Consider the following 22,653-nt stretch of genomic DNA (forward strand, 5'->3'; position numbering starts at 1 on the left):
TCCTGCAGTGATGATTGGACTTCAGCAACCACCTTCCTTTGGATTCAGTCATGCCTAGCACATGGTTTGCATTTACATTTCATTGAACATATTTGGAAATATATATGTAATTCTGTGGAGTTACAAAGGAAGAAATTACATTTATATAGCTTCTTGACAGTTTCATACCAATTAATTACTTTTGTAGCATAATCACTGTTACCAAGTGCAATTTCTGCCTTGACACCTCTCACAAATAGCAAATCACAATGGCCAGTTGATATCTTTTGATGCTGTTCGTTGAGAGAGGAATGTTGGTCAAGGTATTCGAAAGACCTCCCTACTCTGCTTTGAATAATCTCGGAATCTTTTACATTCACTTAAACAAGGAAATAATGCCTTACTCATATCCTGTGAACCTGAAGACAGCACCTTGAACAATGTAATACTCCCGCACGACTGCACTAAAAGATCAACCTAGATTAAGTGCTGAAGTCCTGGACTGAAGCTTAAACCCAGAGTTCAATGGACAACTATAGCTTTCCAGTGTATCTTTTTAATTTGGTGTATGTAGCCCAATCCATCACGCAAACCAGCCTCTCATCCATTGACTCTGTCTACACTTCCCGCTGCCTCGGCAAAGCAGCCAGCATAATTAAGGTCCCAATGCACCCTGGACATTCTCTCTTCCACCTTCTTCTGTCGGGAAAAAGATACAAAAGTCCGAGGTCACATACCAAGCGGCTCAAGAACAGTTTCTTCCCTGCGGCCATCAGACTTTTGAATGGACCTATCTTGCATTAAGTTGATCTTTCTCTACACTCCTAACTATGAGTGTAACACTACATTCTGCACTCTCATTTCCTTCTCTATGAATGGTATGCTTTGTCTGTACAGCGTGCAAAAAACAATATTTTTCACTATACTAATACATGTGACAATAAATCAAATAAAACTGGAAAATAAAAATTGAAAATTGTTTCTTGCAGTCAAACCTTGAAGACAGCTCTCCCTAACAAGAAAGAAAATTACATCCATGAGCTGATTGTTACTGCGACAACCCAACTTGGAGATGACAAAAAAATTAAATACAACCCCCTATTTGAAGAGGTAATGTAGAAAAATATTTTAACTGTGGCTTGGCTACTTTTTCACACATTGAACATCTTTCAAATAATATTTTCAAGAATAGAGGAAGCCCTTCTCTATGGAACTAAGTTCAAATAGGAAAACCATCAGAAACTGGTTCTTTACCATATGTTCACCATGTTGCTATACCCAGCTAATAGGGAAAATCCCTCCTCCCAATGATGCCATGCAGTGCACAGGTCTACAACCTCAATCATAGAAATCATAGAAACCCTACAGTGCAGAAGGAGGCCATTCGGCCCATCGAGTCTGCACCGACCACAATCCCACCCAGGCCCTACCCCCACATATTTTACCCGCGAATCCCTCTAACCTACGCATCCCAGGACTCTAAGGGGCAATTTTTTTTTTAACCTGGCCAATCAACCTAACCCGCACATCTTTGGACTGTGGGAGGAAACCGGAGCACCCGGAGGAAACCCACGCAGACACGAGGAGAATGTGCAAACTCCACACAGACAGTGACCCGAGCCGGGAATCGAACCCGGGACCCTGGAGCTGTGAAGCAGCAGTGCTAACCACTGTGCTACCGTGCCGCCCTAAATCCTTAAACCTCAATATTTAAGGAGATATGTTGTTTGTCCCATCCTTTACTAGGGGCCCATATACCCTCTGTTATCAGCACACATTTCTCTCAACCCATGCTGTAAATTATATTTGAGCTGAAGGGTGCAGGGAAAGTCTGCCCACAGCAAGATGCCTTACTGCTCAGCTCCAGCAAGATGATTTGATCCATTTTAAGTTAATATTTCCATTTTTTTAATGTTGATGAAGCAATCTTTTGGATTTACGAAGATGCTTGAAAACTATTTTAGATCTCAAGCTGAAGACAATTAGCTTTATTCTCAACAAGAATATTTAAACATGAGCATGTCAGCTCCAGAGAAACTAGGAGTTTTATAAAAATGATATCTCATTGGACAAATGATGTATAATGTGCAAGCTAAACACAAAATAACACTGTCCTCGAATGAGGAATCCAACTTAATGAGAAAAAGAATGCCTTTGTGATTTATCTTTTCAAAGGAACTTTCAGAAGGAAAACTTTCCTTGCAAGTTTTTGTACATTCCACGATTTCAAATTTACCCAACACTAATTTTGTCTTTTTCTGTTGAGGAAGATTTCTACCAGGGTTGTTACAAACTCCTATTGCATTTTTAGTATGGTTTCTCATTGTATTATTTTCTTCTGTTGCTGCTTTACAGAATACAGAAGGCACAGCAGGGGCTTTTATTGCATTGCTGCAAAGCCAATATGCAGCAGAAAAAATCACATACCTCAAAGAACTAAGAAATGCCGTGGAAGACATAGAGTAAGAGACAAACTTTATTATAGATCTTATTCCAGGAGAAATATCAAATCTGTAAATAAGGCATTATAAATGATTAGCTGCAAGATACACAAATTGAATAGGCATTCTGATTTCATAAATCAGGCTCAACTTCCAAGTAGTTTTGAATCTCAATTGTTTTTACTTTCAGGTAATTCTTGTATTTACTACAGTGGAATATTTTCTTAAATAATATTGCTTTCCAACTTAATAGTAGATGTGGCATAATCACATGATTATGCAGCCTGAGATTTGAGAGAAAAGTTATTGCTCATGGAACAAAAGAGACAGTAACAATGTGGATACAAATTGGCTGAAAATATGAAGCAGAATGTAATGGTCAATGGGTGTTTTTTGGGCTAGAGGAAGGCTTGTAGTGGTGTTCCCCAGGGGTCAGTATTGGGACACTTGCTTTTTCTGACATGTATTACTGACCTAGATCTTGGTGTGCAAAGTTTGTGGATGACACAAAACTTGGAAGTATCTGTGAAGAGCATTGTAGAACATCAGAAGGAAATAAGTTGGTAGAGTGGGCAGATAGGTAGCAGTTGAAGTTCATTGTGGAGAAGTGAGAGGCTATACATTTTCGTAGAAAGAACATGGAAAGACAATACAAAAGCAAGGATAAAATTCTTAAAGGGGTGCAGGAGCAGAAGGACCTGGGTGTATTTGTGCATAAATCATTGAAGGTGACAGGACAGATGAAGAGGACAGTTAATAAAGCATATAGTATTTAGGGCTTTATTAATTGGGGCATAGACTACAAGGAAGGAAGGAGATTATGCTGAATTTATACAAGGTATGAGTTAGACCTCAGCTGAAATATTGTGTACAGTTCTGGGCACCACACTACAGGTATAGTGGGAATACATTGGAGAAAGTGCAGAAGAGGTTTACAAAAATAGTTCCAGGGATGAGAAACTTTAGATATGAGGATAGATTGAAAAGGTTGGGACTGTTCTCCTTGGAGAGAAGAAGGCTAAGAGATTTGATAGAGATGTTCAAATCATGGACAGACTAGATACGGATAAAATTTTTGTTTGTAAAAGGATCAAGAATGAAAGGGCACAGATTTAAAGTGATTTGCTAAAGAAGCAAATGTGATGTGAGAAAAAACTTTTTCACAGAACAAATGGTTTGGGTCTGGAATGCACTGCCTGGAAATGTGGTGGAGGCAGGTTCAAGCGAGACATTCAAGAAGGTATTGGATGATTATTTGAATAGAAAAAATGTACAGGGAATAGGTAGGGGAATGGCACTAAATCATGATACTCGTTTGGAGAGCTGGTGCAGACACGATGAGTCAAATGTCTTCCTGTAATGTAACAGTCTGTGATGGTGCTGCTATCATGTTATTGGGTTTGTGGGTAGCAGATTACTGGGAAACAAACTACTTTTGTGGCTATTGTGTTAATTACAAAGGGCTCATTAAAGTTATTAGTATTAGGTTAGTTTACTTCTGCTTAAATTCTAAACTGTTGTTATTGTTAGGAGAAATTTTACAACAATAATTCATTTTGAGAGATGATACTGTGCCTTTAAGAAATGTATTTATATCATGTTTCTTGTGAAGTGAAGGGCATGTTTAAAAGTCAGCTGTTTACACAGTGCTGATTTGTCTGTTCCAGGCAGCCCACTTACTGAGAATTCAAAAGAATAATTAATCCTAGATAATTGGAAGTTTGTTTTAATCTGAGCTATTGCATTTTTGTTTAGGTCTGCAAGGAGTAGGATGTCTTTCTCTATTCTTCTCTTGAGTCTGCTGTTTGGGATTTGCTAGAAAATAGGTTTCTCTCTCCAGAGGTGTTCTGGAGACTTGAGGACTGATAACCCACATAAGCCTGTGTTGTTTCATAGAATCCTACAATGCAGAAGGCGGCCATTCAACCCATTGAATCTGCACCGACCACAATCCCACTCATCCCCACGCATCTCCCTAGCTAGTCCCCCTGATACTAAGGGACAATTTATCATGGCCAATCCACCTAACCCGCACATCTTTGGACTATGGGAGGAAACCCATGCAGACATGGAGAGAATGTGCAAATTTCACAGTGACCCAAGTTGGGAATCAAACCTGGGTCCCTGGTGCTGTGAGGCCACCATGCTACCGTTTGCTAACTGATTTTGAAGAGCAGTTTAAATCTGAGGAATATTGCTTAATTGGAATTGAGATAGATTAGCAGTTAAGAATTGTATCTTGTCATGTTTAAGTATTTCAATTAGTGAAAGTTAAACTAATTCATTCATTATATTTAAACTGTATTGTTAAAATAAAGTTTGTTATGATAAAAATTTCTGGTATGTCCAATGGAATCACATCTGGAGTGAAACACTTTATGCTGACACTCGTGCCAAAATAAAAAAAACAGTTGGGGTCTAGTTTAACTTCAAAATGTACCTTGGGGTTTCTGATCTGGTCCCTAAAACCTGTCTTAAAACATAATTTAAAGCAAGGATATACAGCACAAAATATAATGGCATTTGAAACTTTGGCACACTGCATACAATTGGATAAAGGATGGTTTAGTGGTGACATTGTGTAATATTTTAGTGTAAAAGGTAATTAAAAGAATAAAATGAATGTTGTGCTGGATAAATCCAGTTATCCCCAAACCACATATAAACCTTATCTAAAGTCCTGGCTGAAAAACAAAGCAGCTCAAAGTATCACCGATCAGTATAATCATTGTGCTGGTGACTAAAATGATGCCTAATTATGGCCATCTAAAAAAAAAAATCACAATTGGTATTTAATATTAACCTGTGCAGAGAAAACGGCCAGCAGTTTAAAAATACCACAACAATATTTTCTTCACAATCTGACATCAGACTACTTACGAGTGCAGGTCTGAAACAGTTTGCTGTAGTTCACTACAAAACTATTTAGCAAGGGCTTTCTGTCAAACCAGTTTACTTTATGGAAAGGGAAAGTGCACAATGTAGATTCAATTGTGGCTTTCAAAAGGAAATTGGATAAACACGAACAGAAAACCTTTCCAGGGATACAGGAAGATGGCCGAGGTGTAGGACTAACTAAATTCAAAGAGCCAGAATGGACTTAATGGTTTCCTTCTGTGCTGTAACTGGTCTATGATTCAATGAAATGTTCAATGCATTGTATACATGCTACAGTTGTGGAATTAGTTCAATTAATTTCAATGGGGAAAAATAATAATTGTATTTTTATTGGAATGAACACATTTATATCATTTTTCCCCAAAACTAAAGCTGTTACAAATCTTTTGATCTTAATGTTTTTTGGAGCATAGTCCATTATTAATGGAAGAAAATGAAACCATTTAATTTTCTACTTCTGTTTTTTTTCTTGCTCAGAACAACTCCTTAATATGGTGAGCATTAAAAAAACAAGCAAGTGAAAGTAGGAATTAAAGACCATTGTCACAAATAAGGGATTTTACTAACCAGATAAACTGCAAGTGCAGTAATCAACATTGTATCAATGTCAGCAGAACTTCAGAGTTAAAGGACAGACATAAAATAAACCTGATCCTTTTATATTTACATAAATGTGTTGCTTAAACTGTGACATACTGAACTGAACGTCTCGAGAGAGAATCAAATAAATATCAATTGAGATAACTCAGTGCTTCAGGCTCACTTAAGTCTTTTAATTTCTGCTCCCTAACATTAGCAAGCTTCAGATATTCACGCTAATATTCCCTCTTGCATTCTCAACCCTACTTATTTAAATGCAATTTATAGCAGTGTCTCTGGTGACATAGTTCTGGGAGGACGTGGAGAAGTTAAAAGCACTCTTGTTGCAATCAAACTGATATGATGCCTGTAGTGACTATTATGTAATCCAGTGAAGCTAAAAAGACTGAAGCAAGTATTGATTTTATTCTCTTACCTGTTCTTTATCCACAGGGAGCTGACTGTGGCTGACCTAAAAAGGGCTTTTCAAAAAATTGATCCTTCAATGGACCCACAGATACTGGCAACATATTTATCTCAAGGTTTCCAAACAATGAAGGAACAACTTGATCAAGCTACTGCTGTGGACACTGACACTGTTTTAGACAGACTACAAGCAAGTGACATAAAGAGAGTAGGACCTCAGAAGTAAAAAAAAAAATCAGTTCTGATGCATACCGCCTTATTTAATGTTTATATTTTAAAAAGCACTTTACAATATACATTTAATTAGAAATGTAGAAATAGCATAAAGGGCCATAAAAAGCACGTTTGCATTCAAGAAAACATTCACAGTCCGTTTTTTAAAAAGTGATTGCTGAATTCCTAAATGGCATCCACTGGAAACCACTAGTTAAGTAATACTCCATGCATGACAAGTGGCAGAGAGAAAATGTGAGTTGCAGTCTGTACCATGTTGATAATATCAGTACAGATTTATGGTAATTCCACCTTTAAATGTACATCAAGGCAACTTTGAGAATACTCTTAGTGTGCATGTTAAATATTGACATTTTAGATATTCTTTCCACAATTGTTTCTGTATAATGCATGTATTTTTTTTAAGCGTTTTGGACGATGCAAGATCATCTGATTTCTTATTGTTTTCAAAGTAGCACAACCTTCAGATAAAATAAATGTAATATTTAAATAAGCAACAATAGCAGGACATTCATCTTTTCATCAGGAGCCATACTTTACTAAATGGCCTTCTTGCTGCACATAAACGTTTTTGAATTGAGTCACTATTCTTTACTTTCATTTCGAAAATAAATTATATTAGACTACTTTTCTTTGCACTTTTTAGAACTCCATATTGAAAGTTTTTCTGTAAATTAATACACCGTGTTAAAATTGACATTCATATCCTTTCAATTTAGTACTTGGCACTACTTAATTATGGTCATATATTAGAAGCAACTTTTCTAAAATAGATTTTATAAAGGTGAAATATATTGAACTGAATTCTTAACACAGAAGTTTGAAGATGACAGTTCCTACTTACAGTAATGAATTCAAGTGTTGGTATTAAAATAAGCTGCCCAGATCTTAAAAATGTCACTTGTCAGGGAAGTTTCTGAGGTGATTATCATTTTCTTCCATTTCTGCACAGCAACTTATTTTGCATGAGGCTATCTGCCAACTTATCTAAGGAACCATTTTTTAGTGGCTGGATTGGTTTACTCAGCATCAGACCAGAAACTGAACGGTGACAATTCTGGTTTAATAACACCATATGGAGCTCAATGAACCAATGTCTCAGGTTTGCCTCAAACCGACAGAGTAGCAGAAAACACCTTGGAAAGTCTCAACATGTGGACACTGCATAAAATTGGGGCTCAAGAAATTCTGTCCCCTGGTTCATAGAATCATGGTATCATAGAATCCCGACAGTGCAGGCCATTCAGCCCATCGAGCCTGCACTGAGAACAATCCCACCCAGGCCCTATCTTCATAATCCCATGTATTTATCCCGCTAATCCCCCTAACACATTTTTGGACACTAAGGGGCTATTTTGCACAGCCAATCCACCTAACCTGCATATTTTTGGACTGTGGGACGAAACCAGAGCACCTGGAGGAAACGCAGACAGACACTGGGAGAACGGGCAAACTCCACACAGACAGTCAGCCAAGGCTGGAATTGAACCTGGGTCCCTGGCACTGTGAGGCAGCAGTGCTAAAAACTGTGCCACCACGCCGCCCTTGCAAGAGATTTAAATAAATCAGCTATGTTACAAATTTGTTGCGATTAATAAAGTAATAAGAAAACTACTCTAAATGTTGCAGTTTCACAATTGATACTTGAACTTTATGCAAAGAAAGTTTGTTTAAGATTCAATTTTACAAATAATTTGATGCCTTTATTATGCATTCTACAGAATTACTAACATAACAGTCAATAAAAAGACTGAAATACTCTGTAGCCTGCCAAACAAATATGATACAATACTGAGCTTGATTATACATACAGGTTATTAGAATGCATACCAGAAATCATGAAACACAACAGACCTGTCAATGAATTCCAATTAGCATTTGCAGAAGTGAACTACCTCAATGATGTATAATGACATTCATGATTCATCACTTCATTATTACTATACTTTTAAAAAGTCAAAATAACTTCGTTACTTACTTCATAAACCAATAAAACGTGAAATCATTTAAACTACTTGAAATTACAAAAAACCTACAAGGTATTGGGAGCAGTTACTGATGGACATGAATAATGGGAGTTTAAAGATTACTCAAACAGAAAGGTCAATGCAACTGTGGTAAAGTTTTACTGAACTAGGTGCAGGCTTTCTTTAAATAGTTACAAAACATTTTACATAAAATGTACATTGTTGACCCGATGTTCTCATAAACATTGGTCATGGAAGTCACGCCAAGTCAGAAAAGCAAAACTCAGAACTAGAGGTGTAGAAGATCTGCATTTTTAAATGGAGCATCTACAAATCTATTTATTATTTTAAGGAAATTTATTTGGATAGTCTCAACTTTCTTCCTGGCGAGCACAGACCCAGAACATAATTGTGCGCAATTTCTTATATGAAATTGGCAATCTCACTCAGAATGACTGCATGAGGAAGGGGAAAAGTTCACAGTGGTGGAAAATTGGGCTATGATACATCATTTGGCTGAAGAGATTACTCAGCAAATCAGTGTGACATGCCCTAATCTAAGAGTACTCATGTCGCCAAAAGTGCTTAGTACCGATATCTATAATCTTGACAAGGATGTTAAAAAAAAACATTTGGTAACTCTCAGCGGGGTTGCCATCCGAGCCTGGTTTCCATTGAGCCTCAAGCTTTTACATCTTGTTCTTTCTATTTAAAAGAAAAATTAAAGTTTAAAAAAATGATGCAAATATAAACATACTGATCTCTTTAATATGAAATTATAAATGGTGGTCATTAGGAAAAGATAGAGCTTCAGAATTATGATGGCACAGAAAGGAGGTTATTTGACCCATTGAGACCATGCCAACTTTCTATAGAGCAATCCAGTCAGTTCCATTCCCTTGCTCTATCCCCGTGACCGTGCAAATTTATTTCCCTCATGTACCCATCCAATTTCCTTCTGACAATTACTGACCCTCTCCACTCCGATCAATCACTGTCCGAGGCAGACAGGGAAGGTTGATACAGGGAATGCAATGGATAATGTCTATATGGATCTTAAGAAACCATTTGACAAAGTACTATGTAGAAGTCAAGTTAACAAAATTGTAGCTCATGGAATAGGTGTGTCAGCTTGGAGAAAACAATTGGCTTAAGTACATTCACTCACTACATAAAGTTCTTCTTTGTATGATCAGCTATTGGTAACAGCTTTTCTTGGCTTACTTTGTCTAAACCTGTCATAATGTTGTACATCTCTATTATCTCACTCCAACCTCCTTTAGCCCAAGAACAACCTTGACTTCTCTAACTTAAACCTATAGCTAAAATTCTTAATCCCTGGAACCAATCTGCTAAATTTCCTGATCACCCTTTCAAGGATGCTCACATCCTTCCTAACATGTCATGTCCAGAACTGAACACAATATTTATAGACTAACCAGAGCTTTATAAAAGTTCAGCATAACCTCCCTGCTTTTGTACTCAATGCCTCTATTTATGAGGCCCAAGATCCCACATGCCTCGTGAACCACACTCTCAATATGTCCTGCCACATTCAAAGATCTATGCAGGTGAACCTCTGTCCCTGCACATTCTTTAGAATTGTGCTATTAAGTCCATATTGACTCGCCCTATCCCTTCTGTCAAAATGCATCACCTCACACTTCTATCTTATTAAATTCCATCGGTCCATTCTACTAGCCTATGTCCTATTGCAGCTGATTGGTATCATCCTCATTTTCTGCCACACTTCCAAGTTTGATATAATCAGCTAATTTTAAAATTTTACCTTTTTCCAATATCCAAGTAATTTATATCACAAAAAAACAGTGCTCTACCAACCTCCTGTCTGAAAAACAACCATCTACAACAATTTGCTTTTTCTGTCCTTAAGCCAATTCTTTTCTCCAAGCTGATACTGATTCTCCTATACCAGGAGCCTCAATTTTCTTAACTTGTCTCTTATATATTACTTTGTCAAATGGTTTCTTAAGATCCATACAGACATTATTCATTGCATTCCCTGTATCAACCTTGTTATTTCATCAAAAATATCAATTGGATTCATCAAGCACAATAGGTTTTAAAATTGATAAGATCCAATGCCGCCTCACCATGTTTTCCTTAATGAAGAGATCCTACAAAACAACAGCTCGTGCAAGTCTGTAAAGTCAATAAAAAATGGCATAAACATTTACATTAGGACTTCATCCTTCTAATTTGGCAAATAAAAACAATACATTTGATGAGACATTATACGTACACAGTATTTATTTTTTGGGAATGATCTTACTCCCACTGACAGCCATTGGAATTAGTTTTTCTCTGCATTCCATAGGTAGATGGTGTTCTATCAATACATTCAAGGGTGCCTTGGCAGTCACAAACCCTTGCCTAAGGACCAGAAAACACAATAATTTAACAACAAATTTAATATATGGATCTCAGTTGTATTCTATCAGATCAGCTTAGAATTTTGTCTTTCTTCCACAATCCATTTCAAAAAGAACTTTAGGTTTTTTTAATAAAAGCAAAATACTCAGATGCTGTAAAATTGAAATAAAAACAAACAGAAAATGTCGGATAAATGCAGCAGGTCTGGCAGGATTTGTGAAGTGAAACAGAGTTAATGTTTCAAATCTAAATGATCATTCTACAGAACAGATTTTTTAAAAATATGAAGACACACTGCTTGTACTTACTGTTCACAATATAGTTATAACTTTACAAAATTGTATGCAACTGCGTGGGAAGGAATGTTTGCACTCATTAAAAAATAAGACTTAATTTATGTGCCATTCATGACATCAGGATATTCCAAAGTGCTTTATAGCCCCAACTAAGTTTTTTGCTGTTTATTGGAAAGTGGGTGTTGCTGCCATACATTTGTTGCTTATCCCCAATTTCTTTTCATCTGCATGGCTTGCTGGGCCATCTCAGAGAACAGTAAAGAGTCAATCATACAGCTGTAGGCCAAACCAAGTAAGATTAGCAGATTTCCTTAAAGGCCATTAGCATACTAGCTGGGTTAAGTATATTGATAATTTCATGGTACCTTTACCAAGACTAACTTTTCAGATATTCCAAATTTTATCAATTCATTGAATTTAAATTCCAGCAGCTGCCAGGTTAGGATTTGAACTCATGCCCCAAGATATTAGCCTGGACCTCTGGATTGCTAGTCAACTAATATTAGCACTAGACCACTATTTCCCCACAAATTTGCTTTGAAAATATTCATGATGAACATGCTTATGTTGAAGGTCACAAACCAAGTTATGTTTGAAAGTTGTAAAGATTCTGAACAGGAAGTTTACCTTTAAACTTTGCATAATTAGAATCATAGAAACCATACAGTGCAGAAAGAGGCCACTGGGCCCATCGAGTCTGCACCGACCACAATCCCACCCAGGCCCTACCCCCATATCCCTACACAGTTACCCGCTAATCCCTCTAACCTACGCATCTTCAATAGTCATTGAAGTCTGCATGTCCAATACAAAACATAAACCACTGGTATCAGCCAATGGCTGTAAATGCAGTCTGGTCTCTTAAATTGTTTTTTCTGGCAAAAAACTGACTTGCATATTAGGGCTGCTAATGTCCAGTTGGAGAAAATGGTTAGTTAACAATCTGCGGCACAGTGGTTAGCACTGCTGCCTCACAGGTTCAATTCCGGCCTTGGGTGATAGTCTGCGTGGAGTTTGTACGTTCTCCGTGGGTTTCCTCTGGGTGCTCCGGTTTCCTCCCACAAAAATGTGCAGGTTAGGTTGATTGGCCATGCTAAATTGGCCCTTAGAGTCAGGGGGGATTAGTAGGGTTAATACATGGCACCATCATGATGGGATTTGGTCGTCAGTGCGGGCATGATGGGCTGAATGGCTCCTTCTGTACTGTAGGGATTTTATGATTCTATGAAAAGGATGGGTGTTGCAAATCCCAAGAGATTAACTGTTGTTGCAAACAATGCAAACAATTGTCTCTTCTCTAAACTAATCCTTAATAACCCTTATAATATCATTACATATCTAATGGAACTAATGGGGAGGAGATGGCCTAGTGGTATCATCGCTAGATTATTAATCCAGAAACTCAGCTAATGTTCTGGGAACCTGGGTTCAAATCCCGCCACGGTAGGTGGTGGAATTTGAATTCAGTAAAAAATAATTGGAATTAAAAATCTACTGATGACCATGAAACCATTGTCGATTGTCAGAAAAACCCATCTGGTTCACTAAAGTCCTTTAGGGAAGGAAATCTGCTGTCCTTACCCGGTCTAGCCTACATGCGACTCCAGAGTCACAGCAATATAATTGACTCTCAACTGCCCTCCAAGGGCAACTAGGGATGGGCAATAAATGCTGGCTAGCCAGCAATGCCCATGTCCCATGAAATAATAAAAAAAATTGCTGATTAAAAGTGTATTAAATATGATGTGGTGGACTTACTGTTTGTGACTTCATTTGAACTCTCACCTTTTCATTAGAAGTTCCAAGTCTTCTTTTTCAACAGTCCTTCTTTTAGCATGTTTGCTGTACACGTCAACATCATCACAAAGCTGTTCGAAATACAATTCCAAGCTGCGTTAAAAAAAAGGTAGTATTTGTTATACCCACAATAGATATAGAAATTTCTCGCTCAAATAACCTCATTTAGCTATTCACTGCAAAATCTGCAAAACCACTTAAAGCACTGTTGAGTCCAGCTCTCGCCTTCTAAAACTGCACACCATTCCAGTATAATCCTAGAATGTAAAATTAACTCCTGGATTATTTTCTGTACTACAAACTGTCTTATTAACCCTCTCTGTCTTCTCCATTCTCGCCTCCAAAAATGTGCGAAGTGCTCATGGATTTACCAGCAAAGTTGAGACCATCTGATCAGCTACCTCTGAAACCCTCTGTTTCTCTAACCCAACAGGTAAACTTCCTCTAAGGCAGGTTTGCCCAGCTTGTGGTCAGTGGGCCAGATGAGTCTCTGAGCAGGTTATTTCTGAATAAGTGCAGCATCAACAACCCCTTCAATCACTTTGCTGATGGTAGAGGGTAGACTGACTAACTGGCTAGGTTGAATTTATCTTGCTTTTTGTGGACAGGGCATACCTGGCAGTTTTCAACACTGTCAGATAGATGGCAATTTTCTAGCTGTACAAGCATGTCTGTCACAGAGCCAGTCTGAGTACATAAGAACATAAGAAATGGGAGCAGGAGTAGGCCATCTAGCCCCTCGAGCCTGCCCCGCCATTCAATAAGATCATGGCTGATCTGATGGTGGTATAGTTCCATTTACCCGCCTGCTCCCCATAACCCTTAATTCCCTTATTGATCAGAAATCTATCTACCTGTGACTTAAACATATTTAACGAGGTAGCCTCCACTGCTTCAATGGGCAGAGAATTCCAGAGATTCACTACCCTCTGAGAAGAAATTCCCCTTCAACTCTGTTCTAAACTGACTCCCCCTTATTTTGAGGCTGTGTCCTCTAGTTCTTGTTCCCTTTCTAAGTGGAAAGAATCTCTCTGCCTCTACCCTGTCGAGCCCCTTCATTATCTCATATGTCTCTATAAGATCTCCCCTCAGCCTTCTAAACTCCAACGAGTACAGGCACAATCTACTCAATCTCTCCTCATAAGCTAACCCCCTCATCTCCGATATCAACCTGGTGAACCTTCTCTGTACTCCCTCCAAGGCCAATATATCCTTTCGCAAATAAGGGGACCAAAATTGCACACACTACTCTAGTTGCGGCGTCACCAGTACCTTGTACAATTGCAGCAAGACCTCCCTGCTTTTATACTCCATCCCCTTCGTGATAAAGGCCAACATTCCATTTGCCGCCTTGATCACCTGCCGCACCTGCAAACTGAATTTTTGCGATTCATGCACAAGGACCCCCAGGTCCCTCTGCACAGTAGCATGTTGTAACTTTTCACCATTTAAATAATAGCCCATTTTACTATTATTCCTTCCAAAGTGGATAACCTCACACTTACCAACGTAATACTCCATCTGCCAGATCCTCGCCCACTCACTTAGCCTATCCAAATCTCTCTGCAGACTTTCCGCATCCTCCACGCAATTCGCTTTCCCACTCATCTTTGTGTCATCTGCAAACTTTGTTACCCTACTCTCGGTCCCCTCCTCCAGATCGTCTATGTATATGGTAAACAGTTGAGGCCCCAGCACCGATCCCTGCGGCACGCCACTGGTCACCAACTGCCAACCAGAAAAGCACCCATTTATTCCAACTCTCTGCTTCCTGTTAGATAGCCAATCCTCAATCCACGCTAACACTTTACCCCCAACTCCGTGTACCTTAATCTTCTGCAGCAACCTTTTGTGAGGCACCTTATCGAACGCCTTCTGGAAATCTAAAAACACCACATCCACCGGTTCCCCTCTGTCAACTGCACTCGTTACATCTTCATAAAAATCCAGTAAATTCGTCAAACACGACTTTCCCTTCATGAATCCATGCTGCGTCTGCTTGATCGAACCATTTTTTTTCCAGGTGAACTGCTATTTCTTCTTTAATGATGGATTCCAGCAATTTCCCAACTACGGACGTTAAGCTAACTGGCCTGAAGTTACCCGCCTTTTGTCTACCTCCTGTTTTAAACAGTGGCGTCAAATTAGCTGTTTTCCAATCAGCCGGCACTTCCCCAGAGTCCAGCGAATTTTGATAAATTACAATCAATGCATCTGCTATTACTTCTGCCATTTCTTTCAGTACCCTGGGATGCATTCCATCCGGGCCCGGGGACTTGTCTACCTTTGGTCTCATTAGCCTACCAAGCACTACCTCTTTAGTAATAGTAATCGTTTTAAGGACCTCACCCCCTACAGTTCCACGACCGTCAATTTTCGGTAAGCTATTTGTGTCCTCTACCGTGAAGGCCGACACAAAAAACTTGTTTAAGGCCTCGGCCATTTCCTCGTTTCCCATTATTAAATCCCCCTTCTCGTCTTCTATGGGTCCAACATTTACTTTAGCTACTCCTTTCCTTTTTATATATTTGTAAAAACTTTTACTATCAGTTTTACGAGCAGGCTGACTCTTTCTTATTCCAACTTGAATGATTCTAGAAGAATTCTCATCATGAGAAGCAGAGTTTCGTGCTGCGGACATGGTGCCGTGGGGAAGCTTGGCTAAGGGCACAGCTTGTTCTGGAGCACATGACATTAGTACTATTGCTGGATTGTTGTCAGGGCCAATAGTCTTTGCAGTATTCAGTGCATCTGCCATTTCTTGATATCACGTGGGTTCACTCTCACTGACCTAAGCTGACTCCTAGTTAAGTAGCACCATGATTTTAAAATTCTTACCTTTGCTTCCAAATTCCTCCATGACCTGGGTCCTCCCTTTCTCTGTAATCTATTCCAATCTCACAACATTTCGAAGTAACTACAATCCTCTAATTCTTGCTTCTTGTCCATTTTTGGCCTTCACATGAAGGTTTATACTTTGAATTCCCCCCTTAAACCTCTCCCATCTTTCCTCCTTTAAGACACTTCTTAAAACCAACCTCTTTAACCAATCTTATGGTCAACTGCCCAAATATCTGTGCGACTCGGTGTCATATTTTATTTTATATTGCCTCTGTGAAGCATCTTGGGATATTATGTTAAAGACATATAAATACAAGTTGTTGGTGCTTATACTGCATTACTGAAATTACTGTTTGGAAGATTTGTACTTCAAAATGATTTGCTTTAATTTGCATGATGAAACTACCACTTACCATTGTTCAACCACTGCAAATGTTTCCTTTTTCACTCTCATTTTGGCATAGTGAGTAAACACAGACTTTACAAAGCTGTTTGGCAAAATTGTTTTCTTTCGTTTTTGGGTTGGTTTTTTTGGATGCTGCTTTACCTTCACAAGTGGTTTCTGTGCCCTGTTAATAACAGATACAAGATTTAATTTTGGATAAGCAACTGGTTCATTGATTTTATAACAGATTTATAACCATCCGTTAGAAACTAGATTTTGAAATCAAATGCGTATTTCAGGTTGTTCAGTTGGATTCAGTGTCACTAACCACTGTTGTAAGCAGAGTCCTTAAATTCAAGACTCCCAAAATAGCTATGACCAGGGGACCCCCTTGTTGTAGAATCTCAATTTTTCCTCACAAATACTTCTCTAACCTTTCAGTGAATACTCTATTAAGTCAATAAGCTGGTTTATTATTACACAAAATATGAATAGACAAAATTTAGTGAATTTGAATCTATTCCAAAATGTCCTGCAAAACGTACAAACTAAGTAATAAGCATACCACTCTCCATTAGAGGACCAACCAAGCTTCTACACAGTATCTCCTTTCTCAGACAGATGGAAAGCCAAAGATTTGTTTATTGACTCATTCTATTCAAGGAAAAGCTAGTTAAACTGTCAAAATTGTTGGGGGCTTTTCTTTTAACCAGTAGGAGCCCTCCCCGCCCCATTTTTGAAAAACATATTTGCTCATGACATATGGATGCCATTGACAAGGTCAGCATTTATTTCCCATCTCTAATGGCCTAAGAAGATGGTGATGGATCACGTTTTTGATCTGCAGTCCACGTGATGTAGGTACTCCCAGTGTTAAGTAGGGATTTTGACCCAGAGACAACAACGGAATGGCGATATATTTCCAAGTCAGCTTGGGTGGATTTGAGGGGAACTTGGATGTGATGATGTTCCCATGCATCTGCTGTTCTTGTTCCTCTAGGTGGTAGAGATTGAGAGTTGGAGGTGCAGTTGAGGAATCCTTGACATGTTACAGCATTGCATCTTGCAGATTGTATAAACTGCAGCCACAGTGAGTCAGTAGTAGTATTTAAGGCAATGGATGGACTGTCAATCAAGGGGGTTGCTCTGTCTTGGTGTTGAGTTTCTTGAATGTTGTTTGAGCTGCACGGATCTAAGCAACTGAGAACATACTATCACATTGCTAACCTGTGTCTTGTAGATAGAATATGGGGAGTTAGATGAGTGACTTGTCACAGAATACCCAGCCTCTTTCAACTGTCACAATCATTTTTCTTTGCATAACGTACAATTCTTAAGCCAGTGGAGAATTTTATGCCTGATTGACAATTTTACAAGGGCTTCTTGATGTCACACTTAGTCAAATGCTACCTCGATGTCAAGGGGAGACACACTCACTTCACCTCTTGAATTCAGTTCCTTTGTCCATGTTTAGACCAAGATTTTAAATGAGGTCTGGAACTGAGTAGCCCTGGTGAAATCCAATGTGAGCATTGGTGAGCAGGTTATTGATGAGTGTCACTTGATAGTCTTAATTATTATTAATGACTCTTTCCATTAATTTGTTGATAATTGTGAGTAGGCTATCATGGTGGTAACTGGCCAGGTAAGATTTGTCCTGCTTTTTGTGGACAGGACATACCTGAGTAATTCTTCATATTGTTGTGTAAATGTCAGTGTTTTAGCTCTATCAAAATTGCTTTGCTAAATGTGTGGCTACAGCACGTCTTCAGCAGTATAGCCAGGACATTGTTAGCGTTCTTGGTTCATTCTAATGTTGTGAGATTTTAGCGATTCGTCTCGAATGAACTTTCAGTACTTCACATTAAGATATTACTATTAAGTTAACTTTAGTTCACAAAGGGTTAAATCCACAGCATACAGACTTTCTGGAAATCCAAATTACACCTTCATGAACTAGCATAAGTGACATTGGCTGCCTGCCAGCTTGAGCCAATGGAGGCTGATTACGACACTGGTAAATATTTACAAATAATATTTTGCAATGACTTTGTTGATGTGAGAAAAGTAGAGAGACAGAGAGCTATCGCCACATATTTTAATCCAATAGTTTGTAACATGGTATTTTCCTATTAGCCAGAAATTTCAAGTGTGTGATGTTATCCCATACTATTTCCAGTGCTTATTCTGATTGTTTTTTTTATTCTGGCCAATATTTATGTTTCAAACAACATCACTGAAACAGATTATTTAATCACTATCTTATAGGTAAGCTCTTTGGAGCATTCTGATGTTGTGAAAAAGCTAAATAAATGTTCTGTTTTAATATCCAATGATAAAAGGGCTCCTTGTTTAGGAGGAAAAATATTTTTAGCAGCGAGTGTCTGCTTGAAGAGGCAGATTCAAATGTGGCTTTCAAAAGGAATCTGGGTAAACACCCAAAAGAGAAATATTCCTGGACTACTGAAAGATGGGTGAGGAATGCAGTGTTTCTTCAGAAGGAACTCTTCAAAATGCAGCCAATGAAAATACAACAAAACTTACTCCAACTTATAAATCAAAGAAAGGGTTTAATAAAGAAACATCATTACTCCAAACATGGGGCCTCGCCCTGGGTCACTCCAAGCTACCCACAATTCTACATAGTTCCTTATTTATAGAGAATCAGCTGGTCAGCTGACTATCACATCACTCTGTAATTGGTTCCATGTTTTACTGGGTCAGCTGACCCTTACATCTTGCTCCCGTTGGTCACATTACATCCAATCAAAGTTGTCACCGGTTACATGCTAACATGCAGCTGGCTAAGTTGTTCTTGCAGAGAGCTGGCCTAGCTTTAACAGGCCAAATGGCCTTCTGTACTGGAATCATTCTGTTTCCCCCAAAGACCCATTACTCTAGATATCTATGTACCTAGTCAAGTTTTCATTCATAGGAATTTCATGCCAGCCTGTGCCTTGCATTGAGCACAAGCAAGAATTATCAGCAGATTTTAAATGATCACAATAAGCACTTACTTAAAGATCAAATTCTGCGTGACACAAGATTCTACTGATAGTTAATAAATCGAATTTTAACCACAAGTGAAATTGTAAAGACAGAAAAAAACACAAATGAACCTATTCTCATATTCAAAAAAGGTTCTCTAACCTCCAGGAAACATTTCCATCAGGAAACTGAAGCTATGGATGATTTTCATTACGTCTTCAGTAGCACTGGCACCAAATGTAGTGTTCCAGCATAATCCTGGTTGAGATCAGCCGATTCAGCAAAGACATGGGATTGAACCTAAAATATTCTGCTCCACACTGCTCAACACAATAGCTATTAAACCAAGAAATAAAGCTATCAGAGGAGTGGATCTGTCAATGTATTCTTTCTTATGAGGTGGGAGATGAGGGCAAAGACAGGAGATTGAAGACAACAATAACCAAATTTAAAAAAGAAGAGATTCTCAGGGTTGAGGGGAGATGTGTAGAGATATTATATTCATAAAACCAGGCAATATATCATGGCCTAAAGCCACCCCAGAATAAAAATGAACAATTTTTAAACCACCCATTTCATTGAAGTCAGCTCCATTAGAGTTTTGTGCTGCAGCTGACTTTCGTCCACTGTAAGATTTCCAGGTCTCTCAGACTCATGCAGCAGGCAATAGCACAACAATTTCAACACTTTTTTAAAACAAATGATGATTTTCCATTCAACATTTATTTCAGTAAAAGAGTAAGCACTTAGCATAAGGACAAGACTGAAGAAAAAAGATTTTGAAGGAGGATCTAAACAATCAGGCCAATGTGATAGGCTGAATTACTTGCTGACATTTCTAATTTGAGACACCTTAAACTTGCAAACTCACTTGTTAAATTTCCAGTAATTTTTGAATTATAATATTTAAATTAATAATTATTTGAAATATCTAAGCAGAGCATGTTTCCCAAGCTGTAAAGATAAACGGAGTAAGTCTGTAATCAAAAATGCTTTGTGCTAGAAACATTTCTGGACAATGTCTAGATATCTTATGATGATGAAGTATTGTACTTGTTACTTACTTGCTACCCAATATCTTGAGAAAGTGTGGTGTGGTCAGTAATGGAGAGGATTTGAATACCTTCTCACTCTGCTGGAAAGGTGGTCTCACTTTTAGAACAAAGCAAGATTCCAGATCAATTTTTCATATTCAGAAAGAAATAAAAAATAGATATTAGATTAAACAAATAATCTTTTACACAAACTAAAACAGCATAAATAATCAATTTTGAATACTAGTTGAAGGCAATCAAAATCTGGAAGACCTTAATGCTTCCATTTGGATTACACCAATTTGTCAGACAGAGACAAGACTGCATCACAATTTTCGTGATTTTACCTTTACTATCATCTTCTTCATATTCACTGTTGTCTACCATGGCCACTTCATCATGTTCTTCTTCATCAGTGCCTTCGTCGTCTTCCATTCTTTCATCACTGGCTTCGTCACCATCTTCCATTCTTTCATCATCAAATTCACCATCATCCCCTCCTTCGTCCTCCACCCTCCCTCCTCCGTCCTCCACCCTCCCTCCTTCGTCCTCCTCCCCACCTTCTTCGTCCTCCACCCTCCCTCCTTCGTCCTCCTCCCCACCTTCTTCGTCCTCCACCCTCCCTCCTTCGTCCTCCTCCCCACCTTCTTCGTCCTCCTCCCCACCTTCTTCGTCCTCCACCCTCCCTCCTTCGACCTCCACCCTCCCTCCTTCGACCTCCACCCTCCCTCCTTCGACCTCCACCCTCCCTCCTTCGACCTCCACCCTCCCTCCTTCGACCTCCACCCTCCCTCCTTCGTCCTCCACCCTCCCTCCTTCGTCCTCCACCCTCCCTCCTTCGTCCTCCACCCTCCCTCCTTCGTCCTCCACCCTCCCTCCTTCGTCCTCCTCCCCACCTTCTTCGTCCTCCACCCTCCCTCCTTCGTCCTCCTCCCCACCTTCTTCGTCCTCCACCCTCCCTCCTTCGTCCTCCACCCTCCCTCCTTCGTCCTCCACCCTCCCTCCTTCGTCCTCCACCCTCCCTCCTTCGTCCTCCACCCTCCCTCCTTCGTCCTCCACCCTCCCTCCTTCGTCCTCCACCCTCCCTCCTTCGTCCTCCACCCTCCCTCCTTCGTCCTCCACCCTCCCTCCTTCGTCCTCCACCCTCCCTCCTTCGTCCTCCACCCTCCCTCCTTCGTCCTCCACCCTCCCTCCTTCGTCCTCCACCCTCCCTCCTTCGTCCTCCACCCTCCCTCCTTCGTCCTCCACCCTCCCTCCTTCGTCCTCCACCCTCCCTCCTTCGTCCTCCTCCCCACCTTCTTCGTCATCCACCCTCCCTCCTTCGTCCTCCTCCCTTTCTTCACCTTGTGTATTTTCATCATCCACTTTATCACATTCCACACTTTTAACTTCCATTCTTTCATCATTCACATCATCACTTTCCACTTCTTTATCCCCTATTTCATCAACGAACACCAATTCATTCACTCCTTCAGAGTGTCGTAATGCAGCCGACTCCTGTCCACCTAATGTTGCAAAGTTCTGTTCAGCATCCCTGGCCACCTCCAATTCTGTGGATGAAAAAGACAGTCACTATATTGAATTTCTTTAAACTCCATTAACTGCATTTCCACTCCATTCAGATATTGTAATAAATGACTAGGGAATCTAGAACTAGGGGGCATGGTTTCAAAATAAGGCATCTCCCATTTAACACGGAGATGAAGATGAATTTCTTCTCTCGGAGGGCATTAATATTTGGAACTCATTACCCCAGACAGCAATGGAGACTGGATATATTCAATATATTCAAGGCTGAGTTTGACTCCCTTGTAGATCAAAAATCAAAGATCATGGGGAGCAGGCAGAAAAGTGAAGTTAAGGCTATAATCAGATCATGATCTAATTGAATGGCAAAGGATGCTCAAGGCGGCAAATGGTCTTCTCCTGCATCTATTTCTTTTGTTGCTGAAACTGAACTGCCATCAATAGATTTTGAGATCATGAAACAGGTAATTGCTTTGTTAAATGCCTCTCTCTTTTCAAAACAAATTCATCCCAAGGGGCCCATTTTATCCATGGGTGATTTGCTGAGAACACACACTATGCCAATATTAATCTGTCACTGGTTACAAGAACATACGTGCTTTCTTCTTTTGCAAGAGACCTTCGAGTAGGGTGTCCATCACAAACTTCCGATTAAAAGACATACATTGGTGACTCAACTATAATCGCCCAGATACAGTAATTTAGAAAAGCTTAAAATTTAAGATATGCAAGATCCCACATTGTGATGTGATGTAAATGTTAAGATTGAAAACGATCAACAAGTATTTCAAACCAAAGGTAAAGACATAGGGCCCAATTTTACCATCACGTTGCACCCGTTTTTGGGCGCGAGAACTTGGTAAAGTT

At 39.3% G+C, this 22,653-nt stretch overlaps 2 protein-coding genes across 7 annotated transcripts in view; one reads left to right on the forward strand and one right to left on the reverse strand.

Moving 5' to 3' along the window:
• The window catches only part of tsnaxip1 (translin-associated factor X interacting protein 1), a 74,966-nt gene extending 67,785 nt beyond the window's left edge, over nt 1-7,181 (forward strand). The window contains exons 14-16 of the mRNA XM_078210962.1: nt 969-1,089; nt 2,335-2,441; nt 6,351-7,181. Of these exons, the coding sequence (XP_078067088.1) occupies nt 969-1,089; nt 2,335-2,441; nt 6,351-6,549 (427 nt within the window). The 3' untranslated portion in view covers nt 6,550-7,181. The remainder of the gene's footprint in view (nt 1-968; nt 1,090-2,334; nt 2,442-6,350) is intronic.
• A 1,057-nt stretch (nt 7,182-8,238) lies between these two features.
• The window catches only part of LOC144492665 (uncharacterized), a 76,645-nt gene continuing 62,230 nt past the window's right edge, over nt 8,239-22,653 (reverse strand). For 5 of the 6 annotated variants that reach the window (XM_078210955.1, XM_078210951.1, XM_078210956.1 and 2 more), the window contains exons 13-19: nt 20,607-21,809; nt 20,290-20,377; nt 16,266-16,421; nt 13,000-13,104; nt 10,788-10,918; nt 10,639-10,687; nt 8,239-9,229 (exon numbers count right to left, since the gene is read on the reverse strand). In XM_078210955.1, coding sequence (XP_078067081.1) covers nt 10,795-10,918; nt 13,000-13,104; nt 16,266-16,421; nt 20,290-20,377; nt 20,607-21,809 — 1,676 coding nt within the window. In that variant the 3' untranslated portion in view covers nt 8,239-9,229; nt 10,639-10,687; nt 10,788-10,794. The remainder of the gene's footprint in view (nt 9,230-10,638; nt 10,688-10,787; nt 10,919-12,999; nt 13,105-16,265; nt 16,422-20,289; nt 20,378-20,606; nt 21,810-22,653) is intronic. The other variant, XM_078210953.1, reaches the window with a different exon arrangement.

The sequence above is a fragment of the Mustelus asterias genome, chromosome 4 (assembly GCF_964213995.1).
Source record: "Mustelus asterias chromosome 4, sMusAst1.hap1.1, whole genome shotgun sequence".
Taxonomy (NCBI): Eukaryota; Metazoa; Chordata; class Chondrichthyes; order Carcharhiniformes; family Triakidae; genus Mustelus; species Mustelus asterias.